The sequence below is a fragment of the Ornithorhynchus anatinus genome, chromosome 1 (genome assembly GCF_004115215.2).
Source record: "Ornithorhynchus anatinus isolate Pmale09 chromosome 1, mOrnAna1.pri.v4, whole genome shotgun sequence".
Classification (NCBI taxonomy): domain Eukaryota; kingdom Metazoa; phylum Chordata; class Mammalia; order Monotremata; family Ornithorhynchidae; genus Ornithorhynchus; species Ornithorhynchus anatinus.
The window spans coordinates 14,159,261-14,181,664 of record NC_041728.1 but is presented as its reverse complement, the minus strand read 5'-3'; the positions used below and the strand labels follow the sequence as shown (position 1 = coordinate 14,181,664).

Here is a 22,404-nt window from a genome sequence, read left to right as displayed (position 1 = left end):
AGGATGTGCTTGACTCAGCTTCAGAATGCCCAACATAACAGGTTTCAGGTGTCCTTGACAGAAAGTGGCTTGTTTGCCATCTGATCCCAGGGTTCATTGGAGAAAAAAAAGATAATGCCTCCAGCTTGCAAGTGAGTATCAGGCCTCACTGTGAAAAACAACAACCTCCTCTTCTTACCCTGAAAAATGTGAGCCCATGTTCCTGAAGCATCACATATGCCGCTGGTCAGGAGTGGGGGTGGGGAAAGCAACCGTAAATCATTTTTTAACAATGAATTACCTAGTATTATCATTGCATTCTGTTGAGGTATGTGCAGATCAACCAACCAATTGTATTCAGTCGTATTTATTGGTTAATTACTATGTTCAAAGCACTGTACTAAGCCCTTGGCAGAGTACAATTGAGTACTTACTGTGTGCAGTGCATTTCACTAAGCATTTAGGAGTGTACGACATAATATAAAAGGCACATTCTCTGTCCACAAGGTGCAGTCTGTAAGGGAGTTTTGTGGCAGAGTAACGTGTCTTCCAGCTGTTATATTGTAGGTTCTTAATACAGTGCTCTGCATAGTAAGGGTTCAGTAAGTATGATTGATTGACTATTTTTTCTCTTACACCCCTAAATATAGTCACTTTGAATGGCATCAAATAGGCTGAAAGTTCCTTATGGGCAAGGATCATGTTTTCTCTCTCCACTGTACTCTCTCGAGTGCGTGGCACACAGTTGGTACTCTTTAAATACTATTGATTGACTGATTGCTCAAAAAACAGCCAAGGATACACAACTTGCTCATACACATGAATAATATGTACCTCACACATACACACGCACACACACATTATTAGAGAAATGTCACCCTTTCACACCTGGTTTCACTGCCAGATATGTAAATAAATAATTTGAAAAAATAACTGTGTATATACACATACATGAGTATGCACTTTTTTCTGGGTCACCTCTAAGTCTTCTGGCTTGGAGATGGCTCCCAGGTATGATTGATAGGAGGGTTGAGTCATAGAATAATAATAATAATGATATTTGTTAAGTGCTTACTATGAACCAGGCATAGTACTAAGCGCTGGAGTGAATACAAAGCAAGGCCCTGTCCCATGTGGGGCTCAGGGTCTCAGTCCCCATTGTACAGGTGATATAATTGAGGCCCAGAGAAGTGACGTGACTTGACTAAGATTACATGGCAGACAAGTGGAGGAGCCAGGACTAGAACCCATGGCCTGCTGACTCTCAGGCCCATGCTCTATCCACTACACCATTCTGCTTCTCTGCAGAAACAGGAGGAGAAAAGGGAATTGGGGTTTGGAGGAGAAAGAGGAGAAAAAAGACTCTGAGAAGGAAGGAGCTGGGAAGGCAGGAGAGTCAGGGCCTGAGATCTTGGGATCCTTAGGACAGCTGGGTGCATGATGAACAGCAGAGTCTGTTCCTGGGGCAAACATGCAGCCTTCAGAGGGTGGGGAAAACAAAGACAGAGCAGAACCCCTGCAAGAGCACTCCATGCAAGAGGGGCAAGGAGGGAGACAGGAGCTGGGGTCAGGTAGGGTCAAAAGCAGGATATTTATGCCAGTGTGTACATATACACCCACACAATGATTTTGATAAACACTGAGCTTATGCATCAGTTGGCACCTGGCCAACACTCCCCACAGTGTAGCCTGAAGTCTGTCGATGAATTCTGGTTCCTGGGCAGCCTTCCGTCCAGTGATGCAGAAAGAGACAAGAAAGGAGAAAACCCGAACGAGAAGGTTAGCCTGCTCTTTGCCCTTGACTCTGAGCTCGTAGTGGGCAGGATTGTGTGTATCTGTTGTTATATTGTACTCTCCCAAGTGCTTAGTACAGTACCTTATGCACAGTAAGGCTCAATAAATATGATTGAATGAATATGGATGAATGGCAGTGAGGCACCAATATAACCTCAAGATTCAGAATCCACGGAGGATCAGTTGGAGCAATCGAAGCACTCAGTCTTCAGTGTGACAAGGAGAGCAGCAGTAGAAGTAATAGAGAGCCGATCAGGCAATCAATCAGTCAGTGGTATTTAATGTCTACAAAGTGCTTTAGCAGAGTCTACCTTTACCCTGTACTTAGCACTTGAGAGAATGTAAGTGTAGCAATTCACCCATTCCTTGCCTTCAAAGTCACTGTTGAGATTTTAAACTTTTTTCGATCCATCCGTAGACTTCGCCAATCTTTCCCTCTGGGCCAGTAGACTGATTCTTCCAGTTGAGCATCAGTCCAGTTTAACGTTGAGGGTGGCAAACCCCAAACAACTAAATTGTAATGCAGTTTTTAATGCCAAAGAGGCAACGTGGCCTTGTGGAAAGAGCGTGGACCTGGGAGTCAGAGAACCTGGGTTCTAATCTTGGCTCCTCGATTTGTCTGCTGTGTGACCTTGGGGAAGTCACTTAAATTCTCTGTGCCTCAGTTACCTCGTCAGCAAAATGGTGAATAAGATGGTGACTCCTTTGAAGGACAGGGACTGTGTCCAACATAATTATTTTGTATCTACCCCAGCATTTAGTACAGTGCCTGGCATATAGTAAGTGCATAACAAATGCCATTAAAAATATTGCAGAGTACTCTTCTAATATCCCCTACCACTCTTAGGGCCTGGAGGTTCAGAGCTAGTTTTCAATTTGGTGTTGCAAGTGTACACAGGAGTGTTTTTAATGCCACTGCAAAAGCTATTTTTAGTGCCATGGAGAAACCCTGAAAAAAAGTGTCTAATCTGGTCATGTTTTAATGAGATTATGCAGTTGGCCCAGGTGCGAGTTTGAGGGGGAATCCAGAAGTGGAGAGTCAGCCAGGAGCCTGAAAGTGTATAGGAGGAGAGGATGTGCAGGGGAATGGAGATTTCCTTCAAGCTCCTGCTCCAGCTCAGGAGTATCCACTTGAGTCTATTCAGAAAAACAAAACAAAAATAACAAACGGAAAACTACCTGGATGGAAACTGCATTTCCACACTAGGGTACCTCCTCTAGTAACCACTGTATAATTTAGGAAAGGGCAGTTGCATTTGGTCAAAGAGAACAAAGCTTATGCTGCTTCTAATTTTTTTTTTCCAAACCAGTTTGCTCCACCCCAATGTAAATACATTCTTATTGACTCTGAGAGCATCATATTTAAACAGAAAAAAAAAGTAAGCTCTGACTAAAGCCAAATCAAAAGTGCAGAGTAAATAACTCTTAAGAGAATAAATGATGAGATTTATAATTATGATGACAGGTATCGCAAGCAAAATAGAAAATCCATTCATAAAAGAGACGAGATGATTAGTAGTTTTTTAAAGCCCTGTCATATTTAGGAATAAAGAGTTAGGGTGAATCAATATGGTAAGAAAAAAATTAACATGTAATAGTTTTTTTTAATGGTTTTAAGTGCTTATTATGTGCCAGACATTGCTCTAGTATAGGTACAAGCTAATCAATTTGGGCACAGTTCCTGTCCCACCTGGAGCACACAGACTTAATCCCCATTTTACAGATGAGGTAACTGAGGTACAGAGAAGTTTTGAAGCCCAGGGTCACCCAGAGGACAAGTGGCAGAACTGGAATTAGAACCCAGGTCCTTCTAACTCCCAGTCCCAGGCTCTATCCACTTGGCAACACTGCTTGACAAAAGACCTATTTGACTCGAATATTCACCTCTTTATGTAGCCTGTCAGTGACTTTTAATTTTTTCCCCCTTTCTGATGCTGTTTTTTGCAAATATATTTTAATATGAAAATTCAGCTCCTGCAAATTTTAGGATGTTTTCCCATTAGAGAAAACAGTACATGTTTTCCAAAAAGAGTAGAAGCTCCTTTTAACCAGATGCTCTCTATGTACAATAAAAGCACATGAAAACCTAAAGTTATGGAACCTTGGGCATAAATTAGTAGTAGAATTTGCCTGACTTGGACATTTAGTAACAACCATCTGTGAAGCAGCCTGAGCTAAATTATCCTCCACCAGCAAGGAGAACTGGATGCGGATCTTAGATGGTGAGCTCACTGTGGGCAGGAATGTGTCTGTGGTTTTATCTTATTCTCCAAAGTGCTTAGTTCAGTGCTTTGCACACAGTAAGTGCTCAGTAATTGCGATTGAATGAATGAATGAATCTTAGACTCATGGCATTTAGAATGCCTGAAAAATAGAACCAATTGTGAATTTAACCCATATACGAGAAACTGCTGACTGTTTTTTTTTTAATTAGAAATGCACTTGTTGAATGGAATTTCTAAGAACCATATACATTGTCACCAATGTAGGTAGTACATATTGAACAATCACAGAACATTTCCTTACAAAACTTTGGGGGCTTTGCGTTGGGCTCGATATCCTAACAATTAGCGTGCATTTTAGGAGCACTTTTGGGTTTCTATGGCATTCCAGTAAACAGTTCCAAGTTTATCATTAGGCATTGCTGGAAACGGTTCCAAAGGGTAGTTTTGGTGTTATTGTTTCCTTAAGACAAATGAGGAAATTTCAGCTTTTGACATAATAATAATAATGGTGGTATTTGTTAATTGCTTACTATGTGCAAAGCACTGTTCTAAGCGCTGGGGGGATACAAGATGATCAGGTTGTCCCATGTGGGGCTCACCGTCTTAATCCCCATTTTACAGATGAGGTAACTGAGGCCCAGAGAAGTTAAGTGACTTGCCCAAAGTCACACAGGTGACAAACAGTGGAACCGGAATTAGAACCCACGACCTCTGACTCCCAAGCCCAGGCTCTTTCCACTGAGCCATGCTGCTTCTCCTAATTGCTTGCCCAAAAGTCTCACAGTGTAATGTGGATCACAGATTGGATGACCTCCTGGAAGAAGACCGTAATTCTCACAACTGCAAGAGCCAGAGGGAAACCCTGAGAAGGGAAACCCTGAGAAGGCAGAGTTGGGAAATGGGAAGGCAGGCCTCTTTGGCACCTCTTGGCTGTAAAGTCCTTGTGAGCAGGGAATATGTCGACCAACCCTGTTGCACTGTACTGCATAGAGTAAGTGCTTAGTAAGTACCATTGATTGATTAATATAATAATAATGGGGCTTACTAAGCACTCACTATGTGTTAGGCACTTAGTAAACTCCTATCTATCCATCAGTGAATCCATCCATCAATAGAACTTTTTTGAGCGCTTGCTGTGTGCGAAGCACTGTACCGAACGCTTGAGAAAGTTGAGTTGAACCAAATAGGAAGACACAATTCCTGCCCCAGAGGAACTTACATTCTGACCGGAAATCTGAATAGTGTGTCTGCCGGGCCTAATTAAAGATGTCTGCACCTGAGCTGCCACCTTCCAGACCCGAGGTTTCTGCCCATGTTCCTAGAGGCCTGAGTTAGTGGTTGTGAATCTTGACCAGATGCAACCTCCAACAAGTGCGTAGTAAAGTGCTTTTCACACAATAAGCGCTCAATAAATATGATTGAATGAACAGGCCTCAAATCAGAGCTCACAGCCTGAAGCTCCTGGTGGTAGCCCCTGGACTTAACTGCACTGCCTCACTGAAGCCTTACTATTTTTAAGGTAATAGTGATAATATTTATAACTGCTTTCAATGTGCAAGGCCTATTCTGAGCACTGGGAGAGAATACACAAGTAGGAAGTAGACTCAGTACCTAACCGACTTGAGCACTCTTGAATTTTCCCAGCAGAGCGGACCCAGAAGAGTCTCAAGTGATATGATCCCATATGCTTTCTAGGTGAAAAAGATATTTTCTGCCTCCCTATATTTCTCCCTTTTTGGTTTTCTTACATTCACTTCAGTAGTTTCAGCATGATTTTCAGTCTCTGGCCATTCCAGTGACCGAGTGGTTGAATGCTCCCATTTTCTCTATTCTGAAGGATCTTTACAGTGGGATGACTAGATGGTTGTTTTTTTTACAAATTGGGATATGCACACACAAAAAAAAGCTCAAAATCATATGTTGTCATCATTCTTTGGGGCCAGAATTACTCTCTGCTCTGGAAATGTGGCCTGCATTGTTGGCTGTCTGTTGCATCTATTTTATTAGTTTTGCCTTTGAGATGAAAGTCTCCTGCTGTCGAGTGTCCATCCTTTTCATGTTTATTCTTCCAGAGCTTTGATGACACTTAATTCCAGATTCTGTCTTATTAGTTTGACATTTTATCTGAATGTTCAAATACCGAGTTGCCACACAGTGCTTATAAGAAAGTTGCCTTTTAAACCAAACAACTGATTATCTCCAGGCACATGCCCAAGGAGCTGGATTTTTCAAACGTTGCTGATTAGGACATCCAAGAGGGTTTCTTAAATCTGGCTTCAGGCCTTATGTGGGAAGGTGTCCATCTGAATTTTCATTGTGTTGCAAAAGCCACTCGGTGGGTGTGTTGAAAGCTGGTGGAGTTGGATGCCTGTGCATGCCTGCAGATGACTGTCTTGAGCCTCTTACCTGCCGAGTTATTGGGAATGCAGTTAAAGGCTCTAGATTAAGCTGTCGTCCCATTGTTAGCTGGATGATGTCATGTTTGTTCTAGAAACAGTGCCGTTTGGACAGCTTTCTTCCTACCTGTTTCAGGAGCTAAGATACCTCTGAGAGCCCTAAAATGGCCGGCTTGGTCTTAAATAGTTTGGAAATGCACTCTCCCATGGTTCTGGGACAGAAAAAGATATAATGTGATCTTTTCCCAAAAAAGCACGAGGTTTATTTGGTCCCTGCAGGTAACGATTAATCACTTAATATTGGGAAAGACTTATATGCATATTATTATGTACATATCCATAAGTTATCAATTGTAATTATATTAGGTCTATTTCCCAGGCTAGACTGTGAGCTTATTGTGGGCAGGGAACATGTCCACCAACTCTGTTGTATTGTACTCTTCCAAGCGCATAGTAACGTCATTAATGATGTCTGACAAAGGCCTTACCTGTGGTCGGAATTCCTCTGGATAGCAGTTAGTGTGAGCTCATGTGGTTGTCCGAGCTCAATATTCTCCATACTCATGCCACTATTGCTTGTAAATTGAAAAGTGGAGTCGTTTCTAGATTTGTACAGCCTCCAGACTGTAAGATCATTATGGGCAGGGAATGTGTCTGCTAATTCTTTTGTATTATACTTTTCCAAGCTCTTAATATAGTGCCCTGCACCTAGCACTCAACAAATACCATTGATCTATTGATTGATTGATTTCAAGGCCAAGCCAAGGCTTCACCTCTAGCCTTTGATCAGTCCCAGCTTCCCCATTTTAAAAGACTGAAACTGTAACAGTATTTTATTTTGATAGTTCTGTTCTTTCTCCCAAAGCCCTTCACATCCTTTAGCTCTTTTTGTCTTGTATACACCCCTGTATGCACTTATTACTCCTTTAGATGCAAGTGAGCATCCAATTGGGACCCGATTATCTTGTATCTACCCCAAAACTTAGTACAGTGTTAGGCACATAATAGACACCTAACAAATACTATAATCATCCTCCTCCTTCTTCTCCCCCTCCTCCTTCTTCTCCCCCTCCTCCTTCTCTTCTTCCTCCTCCTCCTCCCTCTTCTGTTCCTCTCCCCGCCCCTCCTCCATCCCATCCTCTCCCGTTCCCTCCTCCCCCTTCCTCTCCCTTCCAGTGTCCACAGGTCATAGACCTTTGATATCTTTGGCACCCTGGACAAAACTTCCTTGCTCCATTCTGTTGACTGACAAGACTTCCAAAGTGTCTAGGGCTTGCCTACTACTCCCCTCTAGAGAGACAAGACAATAGTGTTCATATTGTGAGAGTTCTCTGTGCCTTGGTCATGAGAATGAAGTGATGAAGGGGAAAGCTTCATAATAATAATAGTAATAATGATAGTGGTATTTGTTAAATGATGATGATGATGATGATTATGGTATTTGTTAAGCACTTACTATGTGCTAAGCACTATTCTAATTGGTGGGGTGGATACAAGGAAATCAGGTTGTCCCATGAGGGGCTCATAGTCTTAATCCCCATTTTACAGATGAGGTACCTGAGACTCAGAGAAGTTAAGTGACTTGCCCAAAGTCACACAGCAGACAAGTGGCGGAGGTGGGATTAGAACCCATAACTTCTGACTCCCAAGCCCATGCCCTTTCCACTAAGCCACAGTGCTCCTCATGCTTACCACGTACTAAGCACTGGAATAGAGAAAAGGTAATCAGGTTGGACCCAGTCCCAATCCCACATGCATCTGCGAAACCGAGTAATTTGAGAACATGAACAGGATTAAAGAGTCCAAAAAGGGTTTCAAAAACAAAAAGATGACTTGGAAAAAGGTGATACTTCCTAGATGAAACTCACATCCAGTTTCATGGTTAGTAGGCCCAAGCCCCACTTATCCTCCGTAACTGTTCCACAAGCTGGATTCTTCTTCTGGGTTCCACCCACACCATACCCTGATGCCCATTTGGGGGTTATATAAAATGCATGGGCTGGTTTTCGTCTATGATCTGAGGTTTATTCAGTGAATAGAAAGGGAGGAGGTGGAGTTTTGTTTGTTCATGAATTCATTAGAGACTTAACCTGCTCTAAAGAAAGCTTGCTAGGCTTGAAACACAATAGGTATTTTCCACAAAGAAACAACTGAGAAGTGCAGTCTCTCTGAAACAGTCCTGTTGAGCCAAAAATTAAGGACCACAATATCTTTTCAGTATTTCTTTGGTGGGCTATAAAACGTTTGTTTCACGCTGCACAGTGAGTTGTCGGAAACCCAAGTCGACACCAGAGTGAAAGACTAAGCCCTCATTTCCCCTGGTTGCCTACTGTGGCGCCTATGCACTTGATTGTATTAACCCGTAAGGACGTTAATACTCACCCTAGCATTATTAATACTCTGCCATTTCCCTATCTGTAATTCATTTTAATTTCTCTAGACTTTAAGCTCCTTGTGGGCAGGGAAAACCTTTAACATTGATTGACTGGTTGTAATGATTAAACAACTCTGAAAGACCAAATGTGAACCTGAGAAACAGGTTACAATCTCAGCAGTGGAACTGTAGCTCTTTACAAGGGAACAAAAATATAAATAGAACCAAGCCTACTCTTATAAAGAAAATAAATACACAGTATGCACTAGGCTCCTTTAGTATTACAGGTAATTATGGCTTTAGTACGGGGCTTGCTATTAGCATCATTATGATTATATTTTCCCCTAAAAATGGACAGACGCCATCACTGGTTCCGACTACCATCTCCCAACCACGATGGCCCTATTGGTGTTATTTAAGAACTGCTAAGTAACAATTCAATTAGTTTTTTCCTCTTTTAATGTGATTTTTCTCACATTTTATTCTCAAGAGGTTCAAGGCAATTCATTATTCTCTCTGATTCTCTTTTAACCTAGTATTTTTTATCTTTTTCTGGATAATCTTGGCATCATAATAAATTATAATTTATATTATATAAATTAGTAAGTGGTATTTATTGAGAACTTACTGTGTGCAAAGCACTGTACTAAGTGCTCAGGAAAGTAAAATACTACATTGGCTTTGCTTACTTTCATCATCATTTTCTTTTCTCTCTACAAGAGAAAAACAGTTACTAATTGTGAATGATAGAAATGACCTTATTTGTATATTGGCAGCTCTCTTAGGCCAAGTATGCATTATTTACCTGGAAATATCTATTGTATTTTCAAGCCAACTTAATCATGGTAATCCTGGTTTGTATGCAGTCTTATTTTAAATGGCATGACCAGTTTTACCATGAAATAAGTGAGCATATAACCTAGATTCCAAACATTTAATTTTTCACTGAATCAAAAATTGACAGATTGGTTATTTATTAAATGTACAGCGTCAGCTTTGAAAAATGTGATGCCGTTTCTACCAGAAAGGAGTTAAGTATTTGTCATTTTTCAAAATGGGAATGTGTTTTTTTCTTGTTTTATTGTACACTTCCAGGCGCTTAGTTCAGTGATCTGCACACAGTAAGCGCTCAACAAATACGATTGAATGGAAATATACCACGCAGCGTTGACATTTGTTGCCGTTGTTCAAATTCAAAAAGAATCATATTTGTCCAGAGTACAAAAAAAGTGCCAAATATTTCCAAGTCAGTGATTGCTTGGGAATATTCTTTCCCCTTCAGGTGGACTAGAAGTGTCACTATGATTTAGGATCTTAGGCTCTTCATATATGGAGCCTCTGGTGTGCTTTGTTGAGCACTTCCTATCTGCAGAGCACTGTTCTAGGGCTTTTGGAAAGTCCAGCAGAGTTGGTAAACACAGTCCCTGTCCTTAGGAGCTTACCATCTAATAGGAGAGACAGAAGTTAAAATAAATGACTGAGGGGCAGAGTATAAGTAGCTGTACATTGGTGCTCCGGGACTGCGGGTGGGTGCATATTCAAATGCTTCAGGGGTCCAGACACGGAAGGGAAGGTGAGTTCATAGATTCTGGGCCCAAGGACAGAGCTGCCCTCTCACTCTGTAGAGACCAGAGGTACCCCAGGGCATCAGCAAAAAGCCCATTAAGCCAAGAGGAAGGCCTCCCCCACTCTGGTTCTGCAGACACACACCTGCCTGCATTGTACTTTGCTCTAGGCTACTGAGGGAGCGGCCAAATTTTCCAAGATAGCTGCTTATGTTGTGCACACAAAATCGGCCTGGCCTCTGTACTTGGTACAGATTCCATAAATAGAATTTTGTGCTTGCATAGTGGACCCAGAGCCTGCAGGTTCCAAGTTTCTGTGCACAAACTGTGGGCTAATTTGGCCAATTTCTCTAGGCATGGGTTTAATAGTTAAACTCCCCTCTGGGCATTGTGCTGTGAGTTAAAAGGGGCATATGAGCCAAATGATCAGGTAACATTAACATATCACCTCAGCACAAAAGCGTTCTGATCAAAAAACTCAAACCCTTTTCTCCTACTTTTCCGCAAGGTGATTGGGATTGAAGGCTCCTCAGCCTTGCCTATTTTTTTACTTTGGTGATTTTGGTCTTGTTTTCCCCCGGGTGGGGGGACCTAGGTGGAGGGACATTTGCTTGGTCTCAATGTACGGAGCCCCAGAACCAGCATCCTCTGCGGAACCGAGCCCAAAACCCTCCCCGCCCTGCTAGGTTCCTTTGGATCCCACTGGATCCTGTTCGGCGGCTGTGCCGGAGTCGGGTTGAGGCCCGAATGAGGGGGACAGCACTCCTTCGGGGCAGCTGAGGTTCGGCTTGGAACGGTCGAAGCTCGGCAAACATGGACTTTGAGGTTCGGCCATCTGAGCTGTCAATAGCAGAGTCCACTGGGCAGTCACTTGAGTGCATGGAAGAAGGTTTTGTGTGTTTTGGGCTTTTTTTAGCTTGTTTTTTGTTTTTAGTGCCGAAGTCTGCTTCCTTTTCTGTGTCTTACATAACCTAATCACATGGCCCCTTTAATCCTCCTTCTAGCCAAGTTTCACCCCCCCACCCCAACCCCGTCCCAGCCACCTGAAAACCAGAAAGGAATAATGTCTCTGGCCTGAGGGATGTGGACAAAAACCAGTTGAAACGAAGGGTACTTAAAAGTCTTTGGATGCCTGTCTTTGGGGGGAGAGGACTTTAGAGGCTTGATTTAGCTATCCCGCCTGAATAGCAATGAATCAGCTTTGTTTTCAACTTTGGCTGGGAGCTGCATGCTAGCTGCGTCCCTAACATACCCCAAGTCGATCAGCATTTCCCTCTCCCTTCTGGAAGTGCTTATCTCCTCAGTGTTGTAGCGTGATGGCTGCTTCCCCATACTTCTCCCCAGCTCTTGGGAGGCTCTTCAACTGGTTCCCGAGGACGGAGCAAAGGCCCCCGGCACCGACCCTTGGGAAGCTCCCACAGGGAAGCGTTGGTGTGGATGGCGCTGTCTTGGCGGTGGATCTCCCTCTCTGTCCATTTGGATGGCTCTCTGTGGGCAGGGAATGTGACTGTTTATTGTTATATTGTACCCTCCCAAGCGTTTAATACAGTGCTTGGCACACAATAAGCGCTCAATAAATACGACTGAATGAATGACAGAAGCACCAACTGGCTTTGAGGTGGCCATTAGCTGTGCTGCTGTTAGGTGACGTGCCCAGCAGGGGGAACTCGAGGAGAGGAGCAAATCCAGGCCTCTCCCGTCCCCCTCGCACCCTTAGGATGTTAAGGTCACCTCATCACTGGGTTGGGGAATTATAGTAGAGGGACACTCTTTTAAGCAAGAGAATCGGACTTGCACTAGAAGATCGACACCCAAAAGGGAATGTGTCCATACCGTCTTTCGGATTTACATCTCGCTGATTACTTTCTACCTCTGTGCTTTGATTTGCAGAAGTCCCGCTGATCTTATACCTCTTTGCTCTGATTTCCGTCACCTGGCTGTGGGGAGGGCTGCACCTGGCGTACAGGCACCTCTGGATGCTCGTCCTCTTTGTCATTTTCAACAGTTTGCAGGTAAGGCCCTGCCCTTGCTGTCTCTTTCTCCCGGCCGCGAACCCAAGAGTGAAAGTGGTAGTTGGAGTCGCAATCTCAGTTCCATCAAGTGGTCAAAGGTGACCGTGTCTGTTTCTGATGGGATCGACATTGGGTTAGAAAAGGTTAAAGTTCATGGCTGGTTAAATCTCCATGGCCATTCCTTGCATAATCGTCATCATCATCATAATTATCTTGGTATTTGTTAAGTACTTTCAGTGTGTCAGGTACTGTTCTAAGTGGTGGGATAGATACAAGATAATCAGATTGGACACGATCCCTGTCCCACTTGAGGCTCACAGTTTAAGTAGGAAGGAGAACAGGTGTTTAATACCCATTCTACAGACGAGGAAACAGAGGCAAGCACCGTGAAGTTATTTGCCCGAGGTCACATGGCAGGAAATTGGCAAAGGTGGGATTGGAAGCCAGGTCCTCTGATTCCTAGGCCAATGCTCTTTCCACTAGGCCGTGGTGCTTTCCGTCCAACCCCAGGACATTTCCTGAAGCTTGCACTGATTTCTATTCATGGAGAATCAGATTTATGAACCCAGTGGGGCCCAAGAACCATATGATGGGAAGATAGCTTTGAAACAGGTTTGGGACTGAGTCCCTGAGACCTGTGAATTGAACCATGGTGAAGAGTGAAAGAAAAAAAAATTGATATCAATACAGTTTAAGACAAACTCTTCTGCAGCCCAAGAGTTTAGGCAAATGTGATCGCTTTGTTGAGATTGCAAGATGCTTGGCTTTCCATAGTTTATTTCTAAACTAGCATGCTAGCATGCTAGCATGTAATATTAAACTGTAATATTAATAATTCAATAAAGATATGTAAGAAAAGCAGAATGGTCTAGTGGAAATTGCATGATCCTGGGAGCCAGAGGACCTGGGTTCTAATATGACCTCTGCCATGTGTCTGCTGTGTGATTTTGGGGAACTTCACGTCCTGCCTCTGGCCTGGGATGCCTTCCCTCCTCAAGTCCGAAAGACAGTTACTCTTCCCCCATTCAAAGCTTTATTGAAAGCACATCTCCTCCAAGAGGCCTTCTCTCACTAAGCCCCCCTTGCCTCTTCTCCCACTCCCTTCTGCATCACCCTGATTTGCTTCCTTTATTCATCCCTCCTTCCAGCCCAACAGCACTTATGTGTGTATCTGTAAAATTTATCTGTAATTTGTTTATATTAATATCTGTTTCCTCTTAATGTGTTTCCCCTTCTGGACTGTAAGCTTGTTGTGGGCAGGGAATGTGTCTGTTTATTGTTATACTGTACTCTCCCAAGCACCTAGTACAGTCCTCTGCACACAGTAAGTGCTCGGTAAACATGACTGAATGCATGAATAGGGGAAAGCAGAATCCCAAGAGAATTTTCATCGAAGAATTAGCAAAGGATTCGTGATCACTTTTCCTAGGATGGACCTGGAACCATGTAGACTGCTAGTTCCAGGTGATTTCCTGTATTTTATCTCCATACCAGTGATTCCTATGTTTCCTTGGTGGAATGTCAAAATGAAGCAGTGAAATTTTGTGTAATGGGAACTTAACGCCTCTGTGCTTCAAGTTTCCTCAACTGTAAAATGGGGATTCAATCTTACTACTTCCTGCTTAGACTGTGAGCCCCATATGGAACAGGGACTGTGTCCAACCTGATTAACTTATCTCTACCCCAGCACTTAAAACAGTGCTCGACACATAATAAGCACTTAACAAATACTGTAATAATATTACCCTAATAATTAAATCAGGGAAATGAAGCTTGCTTCATAGTATCAACATTCTTAGCAAAAGTTAAGTCCAGTGCTTGGCTAGTGTTCGTAAATAGAAGTCACACAAAAAGTGAACATATGCAGTTGGAAGGGTGACCAGATGTCTGCCAACTCTGTTGTATTGAACCCTCCTAGGCACTTAGTAGAGTGCTCTGGACATAGCACCCAATAAATACCATTAATTGATAGATTTTCCTTAATTTTGCTAGGTGAAAAATCTGTCCTAGGATTGAACCACTTACTATCCCAAAAGTGACTAAATATTTGACAGAATTTTATCTTCTATGCTGCAGGTTTGGTAGGGTGACTGGAGGTGATAAAGTGCAGTAGTGCAAATGGAAAATCAAGCGAACCTACAGCAGTATATTTGTAACTAGGTTCAGGTTTGATTTTCAGGGGGAAGAATTAATTGATGATTCTTTGGTTCAGGCATTTGTTTAGGGGCTTGTTAGGTTTTGTAGGAATGACTGGAAGTGATGTATTGCAATACTACACATGAAAGATCATATGAGCCAACTACAGTGTGGTTAGAAGTAGATTTAGGTTTGATTTTTCAGGGGAAGAATTGGTTGATTATTTGGTACGCACATGGCATAGCAGAGCAAGGGCCTGGGAGTCAGAGGTCATGGGTTCTAATCCCAGCACTGCCACTTGCCTGCTTTGTGACCTTGGGCAAATCACTTCTCTGTGTCTCAGTTACCTCATCTGTAAAATGGGATTGAGACTTTGAGCCCCACGTGGGACAGGGACTGTGTCTAATGCAATTTGCTTGTATTCACCCCAGAATTTAGTGCCTGGCACATAGTAAGCGTTTAACAAATACCATAATTATTGGGAAGCAGCATGACTTAGTGGAAAAAGCACGGGCTTGGGAGTCGGAAGTCATGGGTTCTAATCTCAGGTCCACATGTCAGCTGTGTGACTTTGGGCAAGTCACTTAACTTCTCTGTTACCTCAGTTACCTCATCTGTAAAGTGGGGATTAAGACTGTGAGCCCAATATGGGACAATCTGATTACCTTATATCTACCCCAGCGCTTAGAACAGTACTTGCCACATAGTGCGCTTAACAAATACCATCATTATTATTAGATTTGGGTTGAAAATCACAAAATTAATCTATGGTGCCAGAGCACCTGCATGGTTAAAGTCTAGGACAAGGAGTAGTAAGAATCAGAAGAGATCACCTGTTCCTTTGGAGGTCAGAATAGCACGGCACAGTAATTGTTCTGCTGAGTCCAACCTGTGAGCCAAGGTTGGAATGCTAGGGGAAAGGTGATCCCAACATAATTTTAACTGGAGAATTAGCAAAGGATTCCTGATCGCTTTTTCTAGTATGGACCTGGAGTCATGCAGACTGTTCCTTGTTCCTTGTGCTTTCCTGCATTTTATCCCCATGCTAATGACTCAGGTGTTTCCTTGGGGGAATATCAAAATGAAGCAGTGAAATTCTGTGTAATGGGAACTTGTCGGTTGGAGGAATGGGTGATTGGTCTTCCCCTACCTGTAATATCTGTCTCCCCTACTAGACTGTCAGCCCCTTGAGAGAAGAGATCGTGTCTTCCAACTCTGGTGTATGTGCTCTCTCAAGCATTTAATTCAGTGCTCTGTAAGCAGAAAGGGTTCAGTAAATAGCATTGATTGATTGATTTATAGACTGATGTCCACGGCTCCACCATTCCTCCAGTGACCTTAGATTAGGTCCCTTTGCTTGCCTTAAGCCTTTCTTCCTAAATTCTTAACCACCCTGCAGGGACCCTGCAGTCATCAAGTAAAGTGTTATTACACTCTCAGAGGGAAAAATTGTTTTTGGCTTCAGATTTACATTTAAAGTCCTCTACCTCTCTACCACTGGTTGTCAAGTGCAGAAGAGAAAGGAAATGGACTGCCCACAGACAGACTCTCAGTCTAGTCTTCCTTGATTTAGTGGAAGTAATAGTGTTTATGAGGCACCAGGGCCTATTTCTCATATGAGGAATTTGGGGGCTCAGGTTTTATTCATTCAGGACATTTTGGCACTGGACATTTGTGTATTATTTTCACTACCTGGGCTTTTGCCAATTTTTTTTTTTCATAGCTTACTGTTTTTAAAGCTTAATGTTTGGATATGCAAATTGAGAGGCAGAAGCTTGGGAAGCTAATCCCCACTATGAAGGCATCATCCTGTGTTTGAAATCATAAGGAGATGTGTCTGCTCTCCATCCACTTGACACATATGTTTGTGTGTAAGTGTATAAGTGCATAGTATACTTAATGAAGTTATTTCCATCAGTCAATGGCATTGAGTGCTTCCTGGGTTTAGAACACTGTACTAAGCTCTTGAAGAGTACAGTACAATAGAGTCAGTAGGTATGATCCCTGCCCACAAGGAGCTGACAGTCTACAAGGGGAGATGGACATTAAAACAGATTATAGATAGGGGGAATAGTAGAGTATATTTACCTAAGTGCGAAGGAGATGGGGAAATGGAGGCTATATGGCATTACAACTAATAATACAACAGTTAATACAACTAATACAATAGGAATAATCACCTATATTAGTAATAATTGTAGAATTGGTGTTTTTTGAACACCCACAGGGTGCCATATGTTACATTAAGTGCTTGGAAAAGCACAACTGCGCAAACTATTCATACAGAGCTCTGCACACAATCTGGACCCAATAAATACCACTGATTAATTGATTATAACAGGAGTCTGGGGCATGTTCCTTGTCCACAAGGAGCTTGCCCTCTAGAATGGGCAACAGAAATAAATAAATGTTCACAAATAGTGGAAGCAGATTAAATCACTGATTGTCGATTTAGCCCCTCATAAAGGCAAGGGCCGAAGATGGCTAGAAATGAATATGCGAGTGCTAGAAGTTTGCCAGTTGGGTTGACCCGGCACAGGGTGTTGGGAATTACTTGGGAAAAGCTTTTTGGAGGAGGTGGAATTTAAGGTGGGCTTTGAAGATGGGGAAAGCTGTGATCTGAGGCACTTTGGGTGGGGAGGCTAAAGGGCAGGGGAATGGTGAGTTGAGAGTAAAGTCCAGCCAGAAGATTGGCTATGGAGGAACGAAGGATGAGAATAGAGTGTCACGGCTGAAGGGAGCTGATATATAAGAAGGGGAGACTTAGTGGAGGTGGCCAGGGTCAAGCTGACAAGCTACAGCCAGTGTATTCTCTGGCATCAGCATGTGTCTCTCCTTCTGCACAGCGTCCATCCCGGGTAAGCCTGCCAGCTCAAATGTGATTCCTGGTATGCACATGGGTGCAGCTGGCGAGTTCTGTCAGTCAGTCAATCATATTTATTGAGCGCCTACTTTATGCGGAGCACTCTAATAAGTGTTTAGGAGAGTACAGTAGAATAACAGAGATATTCCCTGCTCACAACGAACTTACAGTCCAGAGGGGAGATAGACGTTAATTATAAATAAATAAATTATAGTTATATACTTAAGTGCTTTGGGACTGGAACGGGGATCGGATAAACGGAGCAGGTCAGGGCAATGCAGACGGGAAAGGGAGAAGAGGAATGGAGAGCTTAGTCAGGGAAGGTCTCTTGAAGGAGATGTGTCTTCAGTTAGACCTTGAAGTGGGGGAGAGTAATTGTCTCTCAGATTTGAGGAGGGAGGGCGTTCCAGGCCAGACAGGATGTGGAGAGAGGTCAGTGATGAGATAGATGATGATGATAATTATGGTATTTGTTAAGTACTTACTATGTGCCAGGCACTGTTCTAAGCACTGATGAGATCAAGGTTCAGTGACACTATTAGCATCAGAGGAGCAAAGTGTGAGGATTGGATAGTAGTAGGGTTCAGGAAAGCTCTTCTTTGACTTATGGTCAGAAAGAGTGGCCTGCTACCCCCTCCATCTCTGACCCCAGGCGGAAAGTTGTTGCACAGAGTCAGAGCACTGGACTATAGAGCAGTTATGTTTATAGGCACAATCCCTGCCCTCAAGGAGCTTCGTGGCCTAGTGGATAAAGCTCAGACTTGGGAGCGAGAGGACCTGGGTTCTAATACCAGCTCTGCAAATTGCCTGCTATGTGACCTTGAGCCAGTCATTTCCCTTCTCTGTTCCTCAGTTCCCTCAGCTGCAAAATGAAGATTCAATACCTGTTCTCCTTGTGAGCGAGCCCTATGTAGGACTGTGACCGGATTCAGCCTGATCAACTTGTATCTACCCCAGCAGTTAGGACAGTGCTTGACACTTAGTAAGCGCTTTATGGACCATAAAAAAACCCCAAAAGATCCAAGAGGGTCTCCCAGGGCTGTTCCCACATGAAGGAAAAATGCAGGTATTGGAGGACAGAATAGAAATGCTTTTTGCTGCTCTGGCCCCTGGAAAAACACATTTCCCCAGTAGGATGTGATAAATCAATCTCATTGTCACTGTCTTGGTTGGGCCAGTAAAGGTACATTTTCAACCATGTCAAAAGCTAGTTTGGGGTTGGCATTCACTGTGCATCCTTTCTTCAGTATATTTATGTTCAGCACACCGGCAATGAAGCCGAACAAGGTCCTGAGCCCTGAAAGAAATTTAGGGTGGTGAATTCCAAGAAAACCTGACAGCTGGAATACATTTTGTTGAGTTACCATTGACGGGGCTGGCCCGGGGATACGGCTGTTGGTCCAGAATTATAACATGATAACCTGGGCTGCCTTCTCAAAATGCTTAGAATCTGTCTTATTTCATAGGCAAAGCATGCAAGCTTGCACACAGTGGACACAGCTCGTTAAATATCAGCAAGCGAACACTGACTGCACACGCAGAGATGAGATTGTTCTGCCAATGACAGTTTAGGGTTAGGATTTACAACTTCTTTCTGTCAGTTTGGGAAAGATCTCCTGGAAAATTTCATAAAGTTTAAAGTAAACACTTTTCACTCTGCCTTTTCGTCTTGGGTCCAGGGAAACTTGGATGGTGGAAAAATTCAAGGCGAAAAAATAAGCTGGGGAGAATTTGTGTTGTCAAAAATATTTGTGGTTTCGGGTGATAGCAAGGCGGAGAAGGTGGAAAGAATAAGTAAAGAGACCTGGAAATGGTTAGAAACAGATGAATAGAAGAAATGTAGTTTAGGACCACCTCCATAACCCACCCAGATTGGTATTCTGCCTTTAACAGTGGCAGTAGGCTGTCCGAAGGAATGGCAGACTATTAGGGTCAAAGATGCAACATCTTATGTCCCTTAATTTCCCTAGTGAACAATTCTGGCTCTCCTGTCCCCAAATGGATCCAAACGCTTTTATATCTTCTGCTGAGTTCGCCCAACACAAATTCGTGTATTAAGCCCCAAACTTTCACCTACCACCACCATCTGGGAGGGAGAAGTATGTTATATTGTTTGTTTTCAACCTCACATCTTTAGCTTCAGCAGGCAGCCCCTGGTCTTGGTGTGGTGGGATCTGAAGAATGATCTCCACCCCCTTCACAATTTTATCAGTGTTAATCGTCTTCCTTTTCAGCCTTCCTAGTTTAAAGAGCCCAGATCTCTGGGAGGGGGAGAGGCTGGGTTTGGTAATCACAAGTAAGACCGGTGTACAGTATGGAGGCTTTTGAGAATTTATTTTCATCTACTGATATTTTGAACTTGTATAAAGACTCATATAAGTGGCAAAAATTAAATAAAGCCTTTGGGCCAGAAACAAACATAAAAAGGCAGGGAGGGAGGAGATCTGAAGAGAGTGGCCTAATGGAAATAACACAGGCCTGGGTGTCAGAGGACCTGGGTTCTAATCCTGACTTTTCTATTGCTGTGTGACCTTGGGTAAGTCACTTCACTTCCTCTGGGTCTCAGTTTCCTCATCTGCCAAATGGAAATTTAATACCTGTTCTCCCGCCTACTTAGACTGTGAGCCCCCAGTGAGACCTGATAATCTTGTATCTACCCCAGCACTTAATTCAGTGCTTAGAACATAGTGCTTAACAAATACCATTATTATTATTACCATTATAATTATTATCATTATTATTATTATTTATGCCAGGGTAGTCCTAGAAACCTGCAAAAGCTCTCCGTCTCTCCATCACTGTGTTGATTTCGGAGGGTAGTATTGGTTCCTCCATAAGCAATGTTGGAAAGGCCATTTGTGGCCCAAACATTTCTCTTTTGCCTACTTCAGATTACATAGGCTAAAATGTGTTAGTGAAAGATTAACCAGGGTTTCTGGAACTATTTCAGGAAGCAGTGCCCAGAATTTTTTTAAAAGTAGCAAACCGAGTGTTTGTGTGTTTGTGTGTGTGTTTGAGCATGCACGCCTGCACGTATGTAAATCCAAGTTTTTTGAAAAATATCTAGGGAACTTGTGGACAGCTAGACTTAATATGAAGAACAGGATTTGGATGAAGGATTGTACTTGATAACTAAATTAATACAAAATCCAGAGAGCCATTCTCTCTCTCTCTCACTCACTTATTGTCTCTCTCCCTCGCTCTCTTTCTTTCTGTCTCTCTCTCATCGCTACAGAGGATACATTTAACTTGTAAACTGGGATTTTCTGGTCTCTCTCATCATTCATTTTACCCAACCACCTGAAACACTCAGTCCCACAAATGGGTGTCATGACAGGGCAGAATTTTCTAGTAATAATCTTATTCAATGAGCTCCATTAGGTGCAGTGTACTTTGTTAAACATGTGGGGAGATAGAACAGAAGCCTGGTACGTAGTCCCTGCTAGAGCTTAGACAGTGAGCCCTGAGTGGGATAGGGACTGTGCCCGACTGGATTTTCTTGTATCTACCCCAGCTCTAAATACAGCGCTTGACACAGAATAAGTGCTTAACAAATAACATTTATTATTATTACTATCATTATTATTGTTACTATTATTATTTAGAGCAATTAGAAGCAAGTTGGGAGGGAAGGCTCAGATGATGGGCAGCATATAGTGCCCTAATGAGGTTCACGGCCAGAGAAACTGCTGAAATATAATGGGGTTTCGGTGGATAATGGGAATGTTTCTTGTAGTGCATTCCCCTTTTCTTGACATAGACTCAGTCATTTACTGAGCATTTACTATGCTCTGAGCACTGTTCTAAGAACTTGGGAGAATATAGATAAAGTTGGTAGATAGGTTTCCTGCTCACAACAGGCTTAAAGGCTAGAACACAGAGAAGATATTCAGTAAAGATTTGGTTGGCCTAAACCTCTGAGGAATAATTGAATTGGTGAGTTTTCCAATCCTCTTAATAATAATAATGATGACATTTGTTAAGCACTTACTATATGCAAAGCACTGTTTTAAGCGCTGGGAGAGATACAAGGTGATCCGGTTGTCCCACATGGGACTCACAGTCTTAATCCCCAGTTCACAGATGAGGTAACTGAGGCAAAGAGAAGTAAAATGACTTGCCCAAAGTCTCATAGCTGACGAGTGGTGGAGCCGGGATTAGAACTCATGACCTCTGACTCCCAAGCCCGTGCTCCTTCTCCTGAGTCACACTGCTTCTGCCCTTCTGCTCTTAACTGCTTCCAAAGCTTTTCTATCCTGGTGTTTAACTTCGAGCAGTTGTGTAGCTTAATTCAATAAAACCACTTAGTACAGCTCCTTTCTATTCAAATTCTACTTTTTCACTCTAAGGGTTGTTCCACCACTCTGTCTCTTGCATCTGTAGAACATCCAAATCAATCGACTGTACTTATTGAATACGTACTGTGTGCAGAACACTCAGGTAGGTACTTGGGGAGAGTCCAATCAACAGAGTTGGTGGAACGTTCCTTGCCTACAACAAGCTTACAAATGACAGAAAAGTCTAGTAAGAGAATACTGCTTTTGAGTAGAGCCAGAATGGGGGATACAGAGGCTTCCCACTTGGGCCAATGGAAAGACGTTTTGAAGAAATTGTGCCACAAATGACTTTACTGTGGAACTCAAAGCTCCGACTCTCCAAAATGAAAAAAAGTTTTCTTCTTTTGGGTAGAAGATGTTAAAAAGTATATGTTGTTTCCACAGTTTTACACATCCAGTAGAAATATGCAGGTCTTGAGTTTCTCCAAAATGAAAAGCAATTTTCTTCATTTGGACAGAAATATTGATGATTCCTTCATTCAAAGCCAGAAGCAACTTTTTGAGCTTTGTTGGGTCTCCCTAAAACCCTCTAATACCTCAGTTTGGGACACTGTCATTTTCTAGCAGTAGGAGTTTATTGTTTTTCATTTGCTTTGGCCATGAGAATGACTTTGTCTCAAGCTATCAATTATTATAAAAAAGAAAAGAAAAAAAAAAGAATGTCTGGCTTCATACTGGGCTTTCCAGAGTGTTGAAAACACTGACTAAAGTGTTTCATTTTTC

General features: G+C 42.7%; 1 protein-coding gene across 1 annotated transcript in view; it reads left to right on the top strand.

Annotated features, from left to right (window-relative positions):
* Positions 1-22,404, top strand: part of ADGRV1 (adhesion G protein-coupled receptor V1) — a 453,964-nt gene that overhangs the window by 384,860 nt on the left and 46,700 nt on the right. The window contains exon 87 of the mRNA XM_039911197.1: positions 12,224-12,345. Within this exon, the coding sequence (XP_039767131.1) occupies positions 12,224-12,345 (122 nt within the window). The remainder of the gene's footprint in view (positions 1-12,223; positions 12,346-22,404) is intronic.